Source organism: Coffea eugenioides, chromosome 2, assembly GCF_003713205.1.
Source record: "Coffea eugenioides isolate CCC68of chromosome 2, Ceug_1.0, whole genome shotgun sequence".
Lineage (NCBI taxonomy): Eukaryota > Viridiplantae > Streptophyta > Magnoliopsida > Gentianales > Rubiaceae > Coffea > Coffea eugenioides.
The window spans coordinates 588427-605779 of record NC_040036.1 but is presented as its reverse complement, the minus strand read 5'-3'; the positions used below and the strand labels follow the sequence as shown (position 1 = coordinate 605779).

General features: G+C 38.0%; 2 protein-coding genes across 3 annotated transcripts; one reads left to right on the top strand and one right to left on the bottom strand.

The window, feature by feature from the left end:
* The first annotated feature begins 1189 nt into the window (after positions 1 to 1189).
* LOC113763049 (protein DOWNY MILDEW RESISTANCE 6) lies at positions 1190 to 6956 on the top strand. Of its 2 annotated transcripts, XM_027306733.1 has the most exons (5): positions 1190 to 1553; positions 1733 to 1980; positions 5700 to 6024; positions 6119 to 6403; positions 6553 to 6956. In XM_027306733.1, exons 1-4 carry the CDS (start codon positions 1356 to 1358, stop codon positions 6359 to 6361), a joined length of 1014 nt encoding a protein of 337 aa, XP_027162534.1. In that variant the 5' UTR covers positions 1190 to 1355; the 3' UTR covers positions 6362 to 6403; positions 6553 to 6956. The 2 variants fall into 2 exon arrangements, with proteins under 2 accessions (XP_027162534.1, XP_027162533.1); XM_027306732.1 differs by having other exon boundaries at positions 1191 to 1553; positions 6119 to 6956.
* Positions 6957 to 7160: 204 nt separating this feature from the next.
* On the bottom strand, positions 7161 to 9575 carry LOC113760751 (caffeic acid 3-O-methyltransferase). The gene is made up of 2 exons (XM_027303457.1): positions 9003 to 9575; positions 7161 to 8001 (listed from the first exon to the last, which is right to left on the bottom strand). Exons 1-2 carry the CDS (start codon positions 9380 to 9382, stop codon positions 7329 to 7331), a joined length of 1053 nt encoding a protein of 350 aa, XP_027159258.1. The 5' UTR covers positions 9383 to 9575; the 3' UTR covers positions 7161 to 7328.
* Between the last annotated feature and the right edge of the window lie 7778 nt (positions 9576 to 17353).

Here is a 17353-nt window from a genome sequence, read left to right as displayed (position 1 = left end):
TTTGGGGAGGTGGGGGTGGTGTTGGTTTGTGTGTTTAAGGAACCAAATAAGAAATAGGAATAATTTCACAAGCCTCCCTTAAGATTTTTAACAATTATAAAGAGCTCTTTTTAACTTTTAAAAATTACATGAATCTCCCTATTTTTACTGTTTAGTAACAATATTGGTCCAATAAGATAGATTTTCTCACAAAAATCACAAATTGCCCTTTTGTACAAAACTAAGAAAGAAAAATAAAGTATATTTAATCATTTTCTTTCACACTTTGCACAAATCAACAAGTTTAATCATTAACGATTGTCTAAATATAAGTTTTAAAACCAAATAACCATCCAAAATATCCCAAATCGTATATAAATTATCAATACTCGTCACACAAAAAAAAAGAAATAAAACACATACAAACCCCATTGACAACCAATTTTAAACCCCAAATTTTCAATGCTCAAATACTTTTTCAATACAAGTTAATATGATCTAGAACCATCATTACAACCCTTCTATGATTTTAAAAATATTAATATCTCAAAAGTAAAGAACAGATTTTACCTCCACAATAAAATTATAATAAAAAATTTCTAATTTAATGAAAGAAATCCTTACATAAATATTGATATTTTATAAAAGTTTTTCTTGACAACAAATAAAATATGCCAAATTTCACCTCTTTAGTTTTTCTTCCTATTTCAATTATCAATTTTATTATTTATTTTTCCATCATTGCGAGTCTCTTTATTTCCTTCTTGTTTGATACATAATTTGCTCCATCGATTGATTTTGTAATTTCAATTTGCTAATATACATAAAGATGAAGATAATAAAAAGAGGTTACATTAACTAGAAAAAAGAGAAGCTAAAATAGACAAGAGACAGAAAAATATATATATTTTTTGGATTATGTAAATTACTGCCTTAAATTTAAAATCATCTACCAAGTGGAGGGCATTATACGCATTTTACTATGTCAAGGGAGGTAAGTATAAATTTTTGAAACTTGAGAGTAGTCGAGTGAAATTGTCTGAAACCTGAGGGAGGTATTTGAAATTATCCCTAAGAATTATAAGCAAAAAGAAAAGGGCGTGCCCAAAAGTCCAGTGAAAATTAGCGATTGGTTGTAGACTTTTGAGTCAACCAAAAACTACTTCCTCCGTACCATCGCCAAGGGGAGAGCCTTACGTATAATTGTATATATATGCAGGGGGACGAAGCACTTTCCAGGAAGAAGCCTAAAGCCTAAATAATTGGAGTGGCGGTGCAGCACTGTACTCGTCCTAGCGGTTACGGCCTGCTTCAGCATCCCTTCTTAATTTTTATATTTATTTTATGTTTCTACTTTCCAGTGGCCTGCAAGTTCCATGGAAACTAAAGTTATTTCCAGCGGAATCAAGTATACGAGCCTCCCCGAAAGCTACGTCCGTCCAGAATCCGAAAGGCCAAGACTCTCTGAAGTTTCCGATTGCCAAAATGTCCCCGTAGTTGACCTAGGCTTCGGGGATAGGAACCTCATGGTCCGACAAATTGGCGATGCGTGTCGGGACTATGGTTTTTTCCAGGTTCGCAAATTAATATTTTCATTTTTCCAGCGGTCATTTTCAGCTTCAGACTTTTTTTCCCTTCTCCTGGCATTTCATTTATGGGTGAAAACAGTACCACGTCTTGCTCTAGAGATTTATCATTCGTGTCATTTGGAAAATATCCCTAATTTTCTTCTTCTGTGGGATCACTTCACCAGGTAATAAATCACGGGGTTTCCAAGGATGCGGTGGACAAAATGCTTGAGACGGCGACGGAATTCTTTAGCCTCCCGGTTGAAGAGAAGCTCAAGTTGTACTCCGACGATCCAGCCAAAACCACGAGGCTTTCAACAAGCTTTAATGTGAAAAAGGAGACCGTTCACAATTGGAGAGACTATCTCCGGCTTCACTGCTATCCTTTAGAAAAATATGTTCCCGAATGGCCTTCCAACCCGCCATCTTTCAAGTAAGTTTTTACTCTTCTGAATCTGTCTTCCGTCTCCTGATTGCATTACCACTAGATACTATTGCTCCGTGTCCGTGAGATGATAATGCAAGTGATGCAAATCGTCAGCAAAGTTCTTTTCTCCCACTTTCACGATCATCTATTTATCCCTTCATTTAGATGGCCACTTTGATTGCATTGTATTGCATGGTGGAGTTAAGTCGACTACCTTCATGCAATTAATTAACACAGTGGCAATTATCACGTACGCGTCTGATTATATTATGACAACGAAGAGTTTTTTTAAACGTGATTCGTTTCTAGACTCTTTATTAATTACATAATAAAAATTTATTTTTGAGGTCACGTCTCAAGTACCATGACAAAGATATGGAGTACAATTATCGAATTAACTATGGCCCTACTAAGAATCCTGATAAATTGGTTAAGAATTGAGAACAAAGCACAAAACTTCTGCCTATTATTTTTCCTGTTATGCTTTGGTATCTTTTTACGATTTCAAAAGTGAAACTTTCCATTTTATGAGGTCATCCAAACTTTACAACCAAATACTACTATATATATATATGTTCCTCACACTCTCCCGGGTCTTGCGGTCGTGTTCCAACATCTCATGGCTAATGGATGTCCCGCACGCAGTGTAGTCTCCGTGTGGGGTACCAAGATGTTATTGTACTCTCTTTTCTTTTTTATTTTTATTTTTTTTAAAAAGCATTGGCACTGAACTCGTAGTAGTGGTGGCGGTGGTGGTGTAGTACTTTAAGCAACGTGCTCGTAAAAGCAAATAGGATGAAAGTCTTTAGAAAAACTAACAGTTTGGATGAAGCTGAACTTAATTGGCCTAGCAGTTTAGACCATGAATTTCATAATGTGCAACTTGCACTAACCACCCCTCCATGAGTGCTATGCCGCGAGTTTCCTAGGATACATACACCAGGATAGTGTCCGTCTACTCTACTCTACTCTAAGGAGGGTTTGTTCTTTACGATCAAAATTCTTCTTCTTCTGTACTAACTAATATGAGAAGTGATTGGAAAGAACAATTAATTAAAGGTCCAGTCCACCTCTGGACCATTTGATCAGGGTGGAGGGGACTTTGTGGCCATGATTTTCTTTTCTTTGTCCTCGTTGTGGGGTTGCTGTGTGTCATTAAAATACCGCCTTGAAACCAACATAATAACTCTTCCTTTAGAAAAGTGCGTGACGGGATTCATCTACTTAAATTGCGGTGACTAGTTTCAATTAATCCTCCTCCTCCGGCCTCTTGAATGATGGCAGAATCAAACCTTCATCACTAGTACCAGTATTAAATTTAAAAAAAAAAAAAAAGTTGAGCATTAGAAAATTGAAAAGCCACCTGTGAACTATTTAATTAGCTGTGAGAATGAGAATCTTCCATCCGCGGGTGTTGAAAAGTAATAATACTCCACTACTTGAAAAGTATGTACAAGATTTTTTCCTTTTTTTTTTTTTTGGGGTACGTACTGGAGGAGTTTGGGTGTGCTAGACAATACTACTACTCGTACTCAGTAATGTATAATAGGGCGGGTTGGTGGCGTACTAGAAGGTGATGCGTCATGTGCAACTCATTTAAGTGTTGTCCGCTTTAATAATCCATCGGAGGAATGAGATCAAAGTGCAATTTTCAATACTTTCGGCGCCGTTGGATGAGTGGGATGACGCACCTGATGACGTTAGAGGCTGACCTCATTTTGTTAGTACCAGTGACTAGTAGGCCACGTACAGGTACAGGCTGGTGCTGGTGCTACAGTTCACTCGGCGGAGTTTTCTAGAATGCGTCGTCTAGTCTGACCGTGCCCCCCCTCCCCAACCAAAAAAAAAATCCCTTCCCAGTCTAACAAATGGGCGGATGACGTCACATCACAAACTCCGCGTTGACGTAGGCAAGCATCGAATCGAATCCCTCCCACCGCCCCCATGTGTATGTTCTTGTACTGTGCAATGTACATGGTACATAGAGAGTATGATGGTAAGGTTGTGTGATGACTGTGCTGTCCCTTGCTGCAAAACCAAAGGAGTCGGCAAGCAAACGCAAACTCTACATTTGCGGCAATTTTTGTCATTTTATGCGGTCCACACACTTTTGCGCAGTGGGGTCGCTCCTAAATACTACTCACTACTTACCTCTCAACTAAAATTAAAACTTTAAAACCAATCACTTAAAGCTTTTTTTCTTTTTCTTTAAAGATTTTTTTTCCCTTTAAAGCTTTTTCTTTAAAGATTGGAAAACAAAAAAGTTTAGGGACAAAGGCCGTGGTAGGACCCATCCGCGGAAGATGATTTTGTGATTTTCTTAATGTCTTCTTTTCTTTTTTATTTTTCTTTCTTTCTAAGGTTGGAAAAAGGTATTATTGAGAAGCCGCACTTCTAAGCTCTTTTTTGTTTTTTGGTTCCAATAATCACTTCTCTTTAGGAATTTTTTTTTTTAGGAAAGAAATAAACGAGAACAGACCCGTGGCCTGCCAAATTAGTAGGAATTGACAATCCAATGCATATCCAGAAACGTAAGCTTGAAAGCTTTGCCTTGGAACTTTGAATCAAATACACCGAATAATATGCATTTTTTAGCAATCAATAATTGAGTGGGCACTCAATTCTGTGTTTACTACCGCTACTATTACTGTTTCCCTGATTGATGTTACGGTGGGTCGGGGGTGGTTTAATGCATTAGTATAATGTTGCATTCATGAATCTCTTTTGTCTATGTACTAGTATTATTTTATATACATACATATATATATGTATGTATGTATGTGTGTGTGTATTTATTGATACATCATCATTTTGCCAGCATCAGATCAGCATAAAGGGTGATTGGTTATAATAAGAGACAAAAGAGTTAAGCATTCAGAGCATCATGTTTCAGGCCTACGCATTTTGTCAATGCTGGCGACTAAAAAAAAAAAAAAAAAAAAGGCTTGATCGGTTCCTGGGAAAGAAAAAGCAAATATTTGCTCCTTTTTCTTTTTTTGGGTATGCACTTAATACAGAGAGTCAAACTAAGGCCCTGTTTTGGAACAGAGGGAATAAAAAACTAAATGGATTGGATTATAATCTCATGATATATTTGTACACAGAGGGAATATGTAAAGTGCGTTTTCTTTTCTAGGCCTTTTTACTTTTAGCACAAAAAACGAGGTGTTTAAAAGATCGTAAATGGCCGAAATAGAGACCGAAATAGCGACTATTCTGTTCTTTTTCGTGCATCGAAACGCATGGAATGATTGGGGGGTTGGGGGGACCGTGTTACGCGTTGTTGGTTTCTGTCCAGAATCATCAACCGAACGTCATGGATGACGATGACGATGACGATGGTGTGGACTGTGGACAGGAGGATGCTGGACCATATTTCAATCAGCGGTGGACTCCTTAGTACTTTGGGTTTAGTTAGTTTCCTTTGCGTTATGCGAGGTAACCTCTGCAGCCGAGCGCTACTATGGTGTAAGATGGGCTTGGGCCTTTCTAGGCCCTGATTGATAAGATTGGGGGTCCATTGTCGCAAAAAAATAACGAAAACCCAGAGTGCGAGGCTGCGATTGCTTGCGTGCTCGTACTAAACCAGCCCCACGGTCATGATTAACCTCCGGAAAATAACACCACTGGACTGGACTGTGGCAATGGTTTTAACTACATTTTCAATATATTTTGAACACAAAAATTAGTGACGGCAAATATAATAATTAATTTTGGGTTGATAGGGAAATGGTGAGTAATTACTGCGCACAAGTACGGGAACTTGGGTTGAGATTGGAGGAAGCCATCGCAGAGAGCCTAGGCCTGGACAAGGAATGCATCAAGAAGGTGTTGGGTGATCAAGGACAGCACATGGCCGTCAACTATTATCCTCCGTGTCCACAACCCGATTTGACTTATGGCTTGCCCGGACACACTGATCCTAATGCCCTCACTATTCTGCTTCAAGATTTGAACGTCGCTGGTCTTCAAGTCCTTAGAGATGGCAGATGGTTAGCCGTGAAACCCCATCCCGATGCCTTTGTCGTCAACATCGGCGATCAGTTACAGGTATACCGTATACCCTTCCCCGTCGTCGGATCCTTTTATTAGAATTATTTTTTGAAGACGATTTTGATTCCCGTGACTTTAATAATCAAATCAGGCTCTAAGCAATGGGATTTACAAGAGTGTATGGCATCGAGCTGTCGTCAATGCTGATCAACCAAGACTTTCAGTGGCTTCCTTCCTCTGTCCCTGTGACCATGCCGTAATCAGCGCCCCGAAGCCGCTCACAGCAGATGGTTCCCCAGTCGTATACAGGGATTTCACCTATGCCCAGTACTACAAGAAGTTCTGGAGCAGGAACCTGGACCAGGAACACTGTTTGGAACTTTTCAAGAACTAATGGGAATCCCCGGGCATTCCGTCGAGTTTTTGCTTCCTTCAGGTCCCCCAACTTTTTTCCCTTCCATTATTCGGCTGCTTCCAACTAGTTTCTGGTATTTGTACTCTTGTGAATAACGGATGGGATACCAATGTAGCACTTGTCCTTTCATTGTCATGATGACCTTCACCATTTGTTCTGCTTCTGTCCAGTTATTTATTTTTGTTTGTGCGTTGTGGGAGGGGTTCAACCGTGCGTGTTACCTCCAGGCCGGAGCAAGAAGGATTTTATCCATGGGTGCGGCTTCAAGAGTTGTTGACTTCAATCGGGGCGAATGCTTAGATGACATGACCGAGCCACAATAAACGGGATTCAGAATTTATATCTTTCTTTATTTTTTTTCATTTTTTATTGGTGAAATAAGTGGAGAAATCTTTACATGTGTCTGTGCTTGAGACTTGTAAGGATTACGCAAAAACTTCTCGTTCCCTGCCCTCGTTGGTTCTGCACTTGGTCAATGAGTACAGGATGATTGTGTTATGTGTTTGTAAATTAATGATCCTTCTTTGGTCCATTTAATTTTCGCCAGATAATTAATTGCTGCCAGGCTTACCTCTTCCCCTGTATAATTGTTGAGCAACCATACGAGACACTAGATGCTAGACGCTAGACGCTACACACTCGGCTCGGCTGTCATAATAGTTAGATTATTTACTCAGGACAGTGCTTTTTTCCATCACTAGATATGAGAAAAAGGAGGATGAAGCCACTTTAGTTTCAGGAAATAAGTAAACTAATTATAAATAAACATGCAAAAAAAAAAAGGAAAAAAAAGGTATTGATTTCATTCACTTTCTTATTCCGTTTCAATGCTGCTGTGAAATAATAGTAATACAGAAGGAAGGTATATTAGTACTGATTAGAAACCACCAATCCAATCACGTAAGAGACAAAAGGAATTCCCAAAACAAAGGGTTCATTTAAGCCTTCATTTGCACAGCTCCATGATCCAGGTATTGACAGCAGAGCAAACCTTGCGGAATTCTTTGAATCCAGCCCCCTTTGCCAAGGCCTCGAAATCCTTCTCAGTCCTCTCTTTCCCACCAGGGTTGTGGGCCAACATGACGACATCAACGTGGACGACATTCTGAGTAGCGAGCGAGGTGTCTGGGGCTTCCGGAAGGACACATTCGGCAAGGATCACCTTCCCGTTGTCCGGAAGTGCTTGGTAGCAGTTCTTCAAGAGTTTCCGGCAGTGGTCGTCGCTCCAATCATGGCAAATCCACTTCATGAAAATGGCATCCCCTTTAGGGACGCTAACAAACATATCCCCACCCACATGCTCCACCCCGGGATGAGACGGGGCGTCCTCTACGACGTGGGGGAGCTCAAAGTTGATGCCCTTGATCGTGGGATATTTGCTGATGATCATATTGAGCGTAGCCCCAGTTCCACCCCCCACGTCGACCACGGTCTTCAGGCCCTCAAACCCTCTGTAAACTTCCAAAATCTTCTTCATGGTAATGGTGGAGTGATTAGACATTCCCTGGTTAAACACCTTGTTGAATCTGGGATCGGTTCCGTGGTATTCGAATGCAGTCATTCCGTAGGCCTTGTTGAAAGGGATTCCTCCGTCAAGAACCGCATCCTTTAAGTGATACCTGTAGCAGGTAAAATAATTAAAGCGGCAAGCTACTAATTTAAGTGCTCAAGTTACAAGTTTATAAAGGATCAATTAGTTGAGTTTTGAGCTGATTGGACCGGAGTTAGCAGCATTAATTGATAATCTCAAAGCATTTTTTTTTTTCAATTTAAAAAAAAAAAAGATGCCTTTTATTATTTTTTGCTTTGTCTTGTTTTGTGGGGAGGGTGCTGATTGGAGTCGTAGGCAAAGGTCACATAGAGTACGTATTTTCTCGTTAGGTAATCATGGAATTAGCAGTTAGTGCCAAAATGGACACCTTGCGTAAGGAGTGCGCAATTGTATATCATATGCATCAGCCATAGACAAATTACTCGAAATTGAAATTACAAGTAAAATTATATCATATGCCGACCACATCTTTTTGTTTCATTTCATCGTATCTGTGACATGTAGTAGTTGGTTTACTGACGGCCAGAAATGAGACTTTATCCTCCAATACAAGAACAATAAGCCAAGTCACACAAGTGATTCATTCCTCGCACGACGATTTTCAGCAGAATTGAATAAATCTTGGTGGATCATGACTATGAGCACGCGCAAACTTGGAAAGATAGCAATGAATAAAGGAACAAACAAAACATCGCAATTGAAGTAGATAAAGCTGGTAAGTCCCACGTATTATCACAATGCGCCATGTGTAGTGTGTGCGTGTTACTTTTATTTTTATGTTTTAAAATTTTGGTTCCGTGTTTGTAATTTCATAGGGGTTAGTTTTGATATTTGATCTTTGGATTAAGCAATTTAGTCTTCTAGCTAACTATTGAAAAAAGAATGGTCCTTGATGTTGGTTTAAAAAAGGATGAGACAGACATTGATGGATTCTGCCACGCATAAAGGAAGAGGAAGAAGATACACGTAGACATGAATGCGTTATATTATGGATGGAGTAGTGGTATTGCTAATGCCAGGAGTACTATAACCTGAGGAGACAGAGACAGAGAGGGTAGAGGATGTTACCAGCTTTCCATGAGGACCTTATCTTGATTCATGAGCAAAAGAGGGGCCATGGACACACCATCAGCGTTCTTGGTCAAGAATTTGCAAACAGGGGCCAGACCGTAGAGCCTCTCGACGCCACCATCGGCCAGATTGTTGAGCTTGCAATCGAGGACAGAGTAGGTGGCCAGGAGTCGGAGGATGCGATCAAGCATGATAGGAGCTTCCGGGTTGTGGGTGGGGAGCTGTGCGGCGAGTTCCGATGGGGAGACGTAGGCGCCAGGACCAGCCTTGGCTATAAGCTCCAGGAGGTCAAGTTCGATGGCTGATTTGAGTACCATAGGAAGTACGGATGCACTAGCCAGGCGCATGGCGAATAAGCAAGCTTCCTCCTCTGCCATTATTTGATTTCTTTTTCTTTTTACTCCAACTTCAGCTTCAGAAATCAGAAATGTCCTGGCAGGAGGTTTGTTTGGCTGGAGAGGAATCAAAGGTGAAGGGAAAAGCTTCCGGGACGAAGGAAAAGGTGAGACTGGAATATGAACGCACCCGGTAGAGCAGAGGGGAGTAGTTTATATACTATGTATGACGTCAAAAATCCTCCGTCTCTGTGTGTGTTTTTGTTTTGTTTTGTTTTTCTGGAGGGCTTTTCTTCCCTCAGACCCTCGCTCGATCTCACTGTCTGGTGGTTGGTAGAAGTCACCATCGGACCCCACCGCCTCCACCCACCACTGACCGCACACCCACTGCCTTGAGCTGGTGTAATCTAATCATACACTGTGCATTAGCGTTTTTGAGTGCGATGTTTTACTTAAAAAGATGTCCTACTATTATCCGGAAAATGAAGTTAGTCAGATGCACTTGCACCAGGATTGGTACTTATACACCTATGCCAGTGAAATAAAGATTCATCAAATCGCTATTTGCAATTTAAACGATTGTTTCGTTATCTCGAAGGTCATCTTAGAGTCAAAGAATAACACAATCCGCACGCACTCATTCACATATCTGTGACTGAAAAGAAGAAGAAGGGGAAGAAAAATATTATTGTACTTTTCCATATTGTAAATTAAACATTAGATACTACCCTATTGTCTTGATTCTTCAATAATAAGTTTGTAAGTTATTGAACTTTTACATGTTCCTTCAAAGAAAAAACTTTTATATGTAAAATATAATATGAAAAGATGTAAGATTGTGGGGTCTGTTCGGTTGAAAGTAAAGTATTTTCAGGAGAGCATATTAAGTGACATTCTAACCACTAGGCTTTGGCTCAATAGCCACAAAAAAGGGATGAAATCCCTATGTGGCTGTATTTTCACATGCAGTGAAAAAAAAAATTAAAAGAGGTGCCAGAGAACACATTTTTTGATCTAGTCGGGTCTGTATACCTGCCCCAAGTCCCTTGTAGAATAGGATATATTAGGTTATACCCTTTATACAATCTCTTTAGACTCCCCTGTAGAATAGGATAGATTATATTATAAAAATGTTACAGACAAAATATTAATATTGATAGATTAGGTTATACCCCTTATATAGTCTCTTTAGATTTCTCTATAGAATAGGATAGATTAGATTATAGAAATGTTACAAAAAAAAATATTAATATTGAGTGACATTCTCGTGGAGGTTGAATATGACTATGTCAAAATATGTTTCTTTTTTTCTTTTTTTTTTGGGTAAAAATAGGACTTAGCATTAATAAAGATTAGGCAGAACAATAGATGAAGCCTAATTATTACATTCCGACCTAACATTACGGGTAAACAGGCCCCTCTGTTGTCCTCATCATATGCAAAAGAAATTTCTCGAGGACAGGATACAAAAATAACTAAAGGCATGTCCAATTTGCATCCTAATTTTACTAAAGCATCAGCACATCTGTTGACTTTCTGATACACATGTTTGAGTTTAACTAGCTGGAGCCATGACAGCAAGGATCTGCAATCCATGACAAAGTTACGAAAATAATGGTCTGGATCATCATTTGAATCCAACAAGGTCAGCATAATCAACTTCCATTTCCAGTGGCAAAATATTCAGAGACATGGTCAATTCCAACCCATCTCTAATACCCCATAATTCTGCGATCATATTAGTGGCTAATCCTAGATTTCGACTGCATCCCTTGATCCAGCAGCCGGAGGAATCTCTAAAGATACCTCCAGTTCCTCTCAGTTCAGCTTCATAAAATGGAATTTTTAGCTTCCATATCTGTCCAACGTTGGAAATTTGGTGTGGTTGTGGTGGCATGATTAGAAGCTAACTCATATGCTGATTTCAATTGAAACTTGGCATCAAGGGAGGGACTCCATCTAAGACTGTCCTGAACAGAAGAGTAATGGGGTCTTGAAGTAGAGAGGGTTTTATTAATGATCGAATCAAACCACATGGTGCTGCTCTTCATTTCGAAGGACGGGACCTTAAATTTGATTTCTAGAGTGATCGAATCAAACCATTTACTCGTCCAGAAAATTTAGGGATTTTCCATCATCCACCTTCCTCTCCCATATGTCAAAATTCTGACATTGACCATGTCAAAATTGGTGATTTCGCTTCATCACGGGGCTTATTTGGAGAATTGTTTCTTTTAGTTGAGAAACCAAACACATAGAGTTCAGCCGCGGACAAGCATCACAGTAAGAATTTGGAAATTCTCTATCCCTAATCTCTCCATTGCCAAGAGAAAAATTAAAAATTAAAAAGAAAGAAAATAAAATCCGGTTTCTGTTCAAACCGGATTTATTTCATAGCTCATTTACTAAGTCGCAAGGTCGAATCTGAGAGGATAACATTTCACCTAATTCTCTAGCGAATCAAGCAAAGCCTTGGGGGCAGCAGCAATCGGCGACCGTCACTCCATTTCAACTCTGATCTCGACTGCCCGCTATTTTTTTTGTCAACAAAAATCAATAAATTAAGTAGCGAAAGTGTGAAAGACGTGTAAAACCTAAAAATTTCCCTCTCCTCACCAACTTCTCTACCTACTGCACAATCTTGCTTTTTCTTTATATTATTCGAGTTGCCAAAATACTTGGGGTCAGAGCAAATTGTGGCCCTTTCAATATATATATATATAAATATTGAAACAACAGGGGTAGAGGTGGCAAATCAACCCACTTAAATAAATTTACCCATACCCGCCCATGAATGGATGGGTATGGGTATCTTAAATTTTTGTATATGGATATAAATGGGTTACCCAATAATACTCATTTAATAAATGGGTATTATTGGGTAACCCATCAAACCTAATTAACCCATTTAAAATTCTCTTTCCCTAAATCTCTTCTTTTCCCCCACCCACTTTTTTTTTCAGATTTTTCATTTTGTCATAATATTAACTACTTTTGTTTCATTATTATTATTATTTGTTGGTTTTATTTTATTATTTTGTTTTCTCTTAGTTTGTTAACTTGCTCATTTTTTGGCATTACCAATTTATGATAAATTTGAGCCTCTTTTCTTATCTTTCTAAAATGAAATTTTAAATTTATATATGGAAAAAATGTTAGGGGTTAAAAATTTTTGGATTAAATTTTTATATTAACTTTTATAGTACTTAGTTCAAATTTTTATATTCTTATTATTCAATTATTAAATAATATGTAATTTTGTGAAATAGAGTATAAATGAAAAAAATTTGGTAATTAAGCTTATTGAACATTATAAGTAAATATTTAAAACTAATGATGGGTACAAAGAGCGGTATAAATTGTTAACTTAGTTTGCAAAAATGAATTTAAATAAATTTACAAAAAAATAAAATAAATGAGTTATAAATGGGTAATTGGGTTACCCAATTCATTTTTTGACTTACCCATTTATACCCATCTAATTAAATGGGTATAAATGGGTTGACTCATTTATACCCATTACCCATTTTACCCAACCCAAACCCGCCCAAGTCACCCATTTTGACACCTCTAAACAGGGGTAGTAGTTTTGCGATTTGGAGTTAGTTTAGGTTAAGGAATCATTCCAACGTGTCCCTTTCAGAAATGCAATGAAGATGGAAACTTGGATCCAACCAACCAAAGCCTGAAGAAAATTCATGACAACTTAACGAAGCAGGACACACGGCGGAGGGGGCACTAAGTTTGGCAATTGGCTCCGAGGGTTCTAAGTGCCTCTTGAGAAACGAAAACAACCATGTTGGAAAAATGATAACTGTTTTTTGAGGTATTTTAGAAATGTTTTACTGTAACGGTGTATATGAAAATTTTTTATTACAAATATTTTTTGAAATATTTAATATATTGTATGGATGAAATGTTTTCTGAGTTATTTTTATTTATATATTACTTTAATATTGTATTTAAAAAATTTATTTTTTGAAAAATATGCCAATCCAAACGGAGCTAACACCTTCCCCTTTATTAGAACATTATTATATCTATTGTTATGTTTACTATATTCTTTAGAAAGTGAGCAATTTATAACTCTTCGCGATCACGAATTCACCTCATTTGGCTTTCCTCACAATCGATTGAAGGTCAAAATTGGGTATGAACAACTAGGAGGGAAAGCGATAATTGAAGAGGGTAATAAGTATGAATGCTCGCATTTAAATGTCAACCGTTGTTCAACAAATGCCTGCAAGACATCCCTTAAAAGCACTGGTTTGATTGTTTTCAAAATGATCAAATGGGAATGACCCTTATAATTCAGGTCAAGAAACCTACACAACGCACTTGTTTCTGATAAACTATTTTGATACTCGGCGAGTATAAAGGGGCATCTAGAACATGGTACTAATGGAATAGCAGAAATAGTTTTTTATATTTTTCTTGTTTTTCACTAATTCTTCTAATCTTTACTAGGAAAAGAATAGCTGATGTCTTGATAATCCAATCTTACAATTATTTGCTGATGTTTCATTCTAAACTTCGTTACAACTTTCTGCTGGGCCCTACATCAGGAGCTGCATTTTAAGGCCATTGGTGACCCAAATTGGCCCAATGTCGTCTAACCCTAGTTGATCTACAGAAGATTGGGCCTGCTTACTACAATATGCACTACGGACGGTTGGGCCTGCTTACTACATATATGTTCTACGAACGGTTTGGCCTATTTTAATTATATATATATATATATTACACCCTCTCACTCTTCTACCGCGGCTTTCTCATCCCTAACTGTAATGCACGGGATTCGAAGTCTGAACTTGACAATGAAATTTGAATCCCGAACTTGAGACTAAAAAAACTTTAAAAACCCTGCCTTCTTCTGACTACTCACCGACCTTAGGATTTGAACCCTCTCAATATAGCTAAAATGCTAAATCCATTTGAATACAATTATACTGTATAAAAATATTTAAAAAATTGCAAATAGAAAAGATCTAAGCAATTCAACGTGTTCATCTCAATGCTTACTTTAAATGAAATAAAATTAATTAGTACATTTGGAATGAAGATTATTTTGTAAACTTTTTAACTCTAATACTATTTTTAATGTGATTTATACAAGATGAAAATGTGACTAAAAAATAAAAAAGTAGTAAAAAAACGTGTTTAGAGAATCTAGATTTTTTTTCCAAATAAGATATAAAGCAAGGTACAGTAGTGACATAAAAATACCAATTCACATATTATAAACTTATGAGAATCTCGTTGAAGTTGCAAAGTAAGTAAAATTTATTAAGACCAGTCTGTTTATAATATAAAAGGAAGAAAGAGAAGTGATTGAACACTAGCACAGAAATTTTGGATTTTTTTTCCTCCACAACCCAAAATTTAAATTATTTGATATTTCATCATCTTTTATTTTTTTAATATTTTATATGATGTGACTCTATTTCTTTTTTTTTTTAAATAAAACGCTCCATATTAGCATTAATTTACAACCATTGTGTATGGGTATTAATGTGATTTTGCATAACTTTATGAAGGGGGTGAAGTCCATATATTTGAAATTAAGGGGAGCCAAAATGTTACAACGGGAAAGTTCAGGAAAACTAATTGTACTTAGCCCCGTAAAATGTCGACTCTGTGAGTACAGGTTGGGGGGGTCGCTTCAGTTCCTGTTTCGCTCTTGGGATTCTGGCCGTCCTTAAGAATGTTCAAAGCACTCAAATCTCAAGAATGATTGAATAGTGATTTTGGGGATCAAACTCTTTGGGTTCCATAGACTGTCTATCTAGTCACTACCGCCACCCTCCTCCTATTCCTACGTCCTCACCTCATTTCAAATAGCTTCTGCAAAAAAAAAAAAGAAAAAAAATCTTATTTCAAATAGCTTTGGTGGCAGCAGCTTTGGGGCTTTTAGGTATATTTTTCTCCTTCCCGGTGATGACCAAAATGCAGAAGTTGCCCTTATCACCAATAGTGAAATGCACTGGTACTAGTGTTATAGACGAAGAAGACACCATGGTCATAGATTTGTGCTCTTCACCGTCGCCTAGATCAGAGCTAAAAGGGACTCCTTTAAGACCTGTCTTTTGCCTAAAAAACAGAGATAATATCAAGAGGATAGAGGAGAGGGAAGATTGTTTCATCCTAGATTTTGATCCTGGTGAGGATGATGATCTCACATTAAGCGTGTCCTCCAAGAATAATGTCGAGAATGTGGATGGTGTCTCTCCTGACGTCTCTCTTGTTGGGGAAAAGGGGAAGGTACTTTTCTTTTTCCTTAAAACATTTTCATTACTACCAACTTTGATTCCCGCGTTAGTTAGTGCTACTATCTGGCACTAGTAGCGGCTGTTAATGTTGGGATTATTTCGCCTGAATAGAATTGAAAATGTTTTGGTAATTGAATGAAACATGTCCATTTTGGTGCCGCAGGTGGCATGTAGGGACTACCCGCATTTCAGACATGTCTGCGTCAAGAATCCTTTTGGGCAGACACCTGACGATAGCTATTGTGATTTGGTAATGTTGATTTTTTTTTTCTTTCTTCTTTTTATGTCAATCCAATCCATAATTATCCTATAATTGCTGCAGCTTCTTGATGTGATGTTGGGACTATTTTCTTTTTGTTGTAACCAATATCTGCTGCACGGTGCAGTGCTATTGTTTTGTTTGTGATGCGGCTGCTCCTTGCAAAAACTGGACTGGACCTTCGGGGCATTGCCATGCTACAGACAATGCTGCTTGGAGGGTGGAGAGGAAGGTCAGAAAGAATTCAGGGAACACCTCACTATAAATAGTAATGACTCGCTCGAGTCTGCTTGTTTGCCAACTGGTAATCTGACGGAATACTCAGAATTAAGACATATGGTTTTCCCTTCCGGTGTGATCGGTAATGTGCCAGATAGTAGATTGTGCCAATAACCCTACCATTCTATTGCAGTGTTCGTTTAAAAAAGAAAAAAGAAAAAAGAAAAAATCTCCAGGTTCATTCCAAATCCAACTGTTTATGTTTGCAGCAGAACAACAGCAGGATGGGGATTTCAGCTGATGCCAAAATTCCTTGGTTACAAAATAATTGGAGGGTAGCTTTTTGCTGGGCATTTCTAGTGGAAGGACTGGGTGGATTGGTTTGGGCTTCGGTTGCGTTACTCGGAATTAATTTCGTATAGGATGATGATCAGGCTTTGGAGTTCTTTGGTTTTTGCCACAGTTGCATGTTGATTAGTAATACAATAGATGTCGGTGAGTAGGAATCAGCGCATTATGAATTCTTTTGTTTGATTAGATTAATCATTGTCAAGGTTGACAGGGGGCTCGCCGTTTTGGATATCGTGCGAATTTTTTCTCAAAGTTTCCAGCAGTCGAATGGCAGCACAGAACTGTGAATTTGATCAGCAATGGTCGTGTTGCTATTGCAATCATTTCCCCCTGGGCCTGGATAAAATTGTTTTAATTTTACTGACAAACTAATATACTAATATTAATGACGAGAAAAAAATTATACTATATTTACGTAAAAGTTCTTTTCTGCCGCCGCATATGGGCGTAGAAAAGTTTTGGAATAAAATGATTAGTAAAAAAAGAGGAGCAACGAAAGTAAATATGTGCTTCAATAGTATATTATTTGGGTGTGTTTGGATGGTAAATTATTTAAAATAATTTATTTTTAAAAAAATACTGAGGTGATTAGAAAATGTGTTGATGATACTTGCGAATGAACTTTTGCAAATAATTCTTTTGAGCAAAAAAATGATTTGAAATTTTTTTCCCTTCTTTTGATAAAAACAATAATGATTTGGATGTTTTCTCGTCAATAAGAAAACCAAAGATTAGCCTGACAAATCTTAACGAAATGAGAGACGTCAAGCAGGCGAGCAAGAGGAGGAACATTTTGGGCTTCAAATGAGGACAGGAAGGTAAAGACACTAGATCCAACAGCTAAAGGCCCATACCCACCAATATGTGGAAAACCCTAGTTTCAAAAAAGAAAAAAAAAACCCAAAACAAAATCTT

Excerpts from the sequence above, each read along its gene's own strand:
- LOC113760751 (XM_027303457.1), bottom strand. The coding sequence starts at position 9,382 with ATGGCAGAGGAGGAAGCTTGCTTATTCGCCATGCGCCTGGCTAGTGCA. Across the intron at positions 8,002-9,002 it reads AAGGTCCTCATGGAAAGCTG|GTATCACTTAAAGGATGCGG; the intron begins GTAACATCCTCT and ends TACCTGCTACAG.
- LOC113763049 (XM_027306733.1), top strand. The coding sequence starts at position 1,356 with ATGGAAACTAAAGTTATTTCCAGCGGAATCAAGTATACGAGCCTCCCC. Across the intron at positions 1,981-5,699 it reads TCCAACCCGCCATCTTTCAA|GGAAATGGTGAGTAATTACT; the intron begins GTAAGTTTTTAC and ends TTGGGTTGATAG. Across the intron at positions 6,025-6,118 it reads ACATCGGCGATCAGTTACAG|GCTCTAAGCAATGGGATTTA; the intron begins GTATACCGTATA and ends TAATCAAATCAG.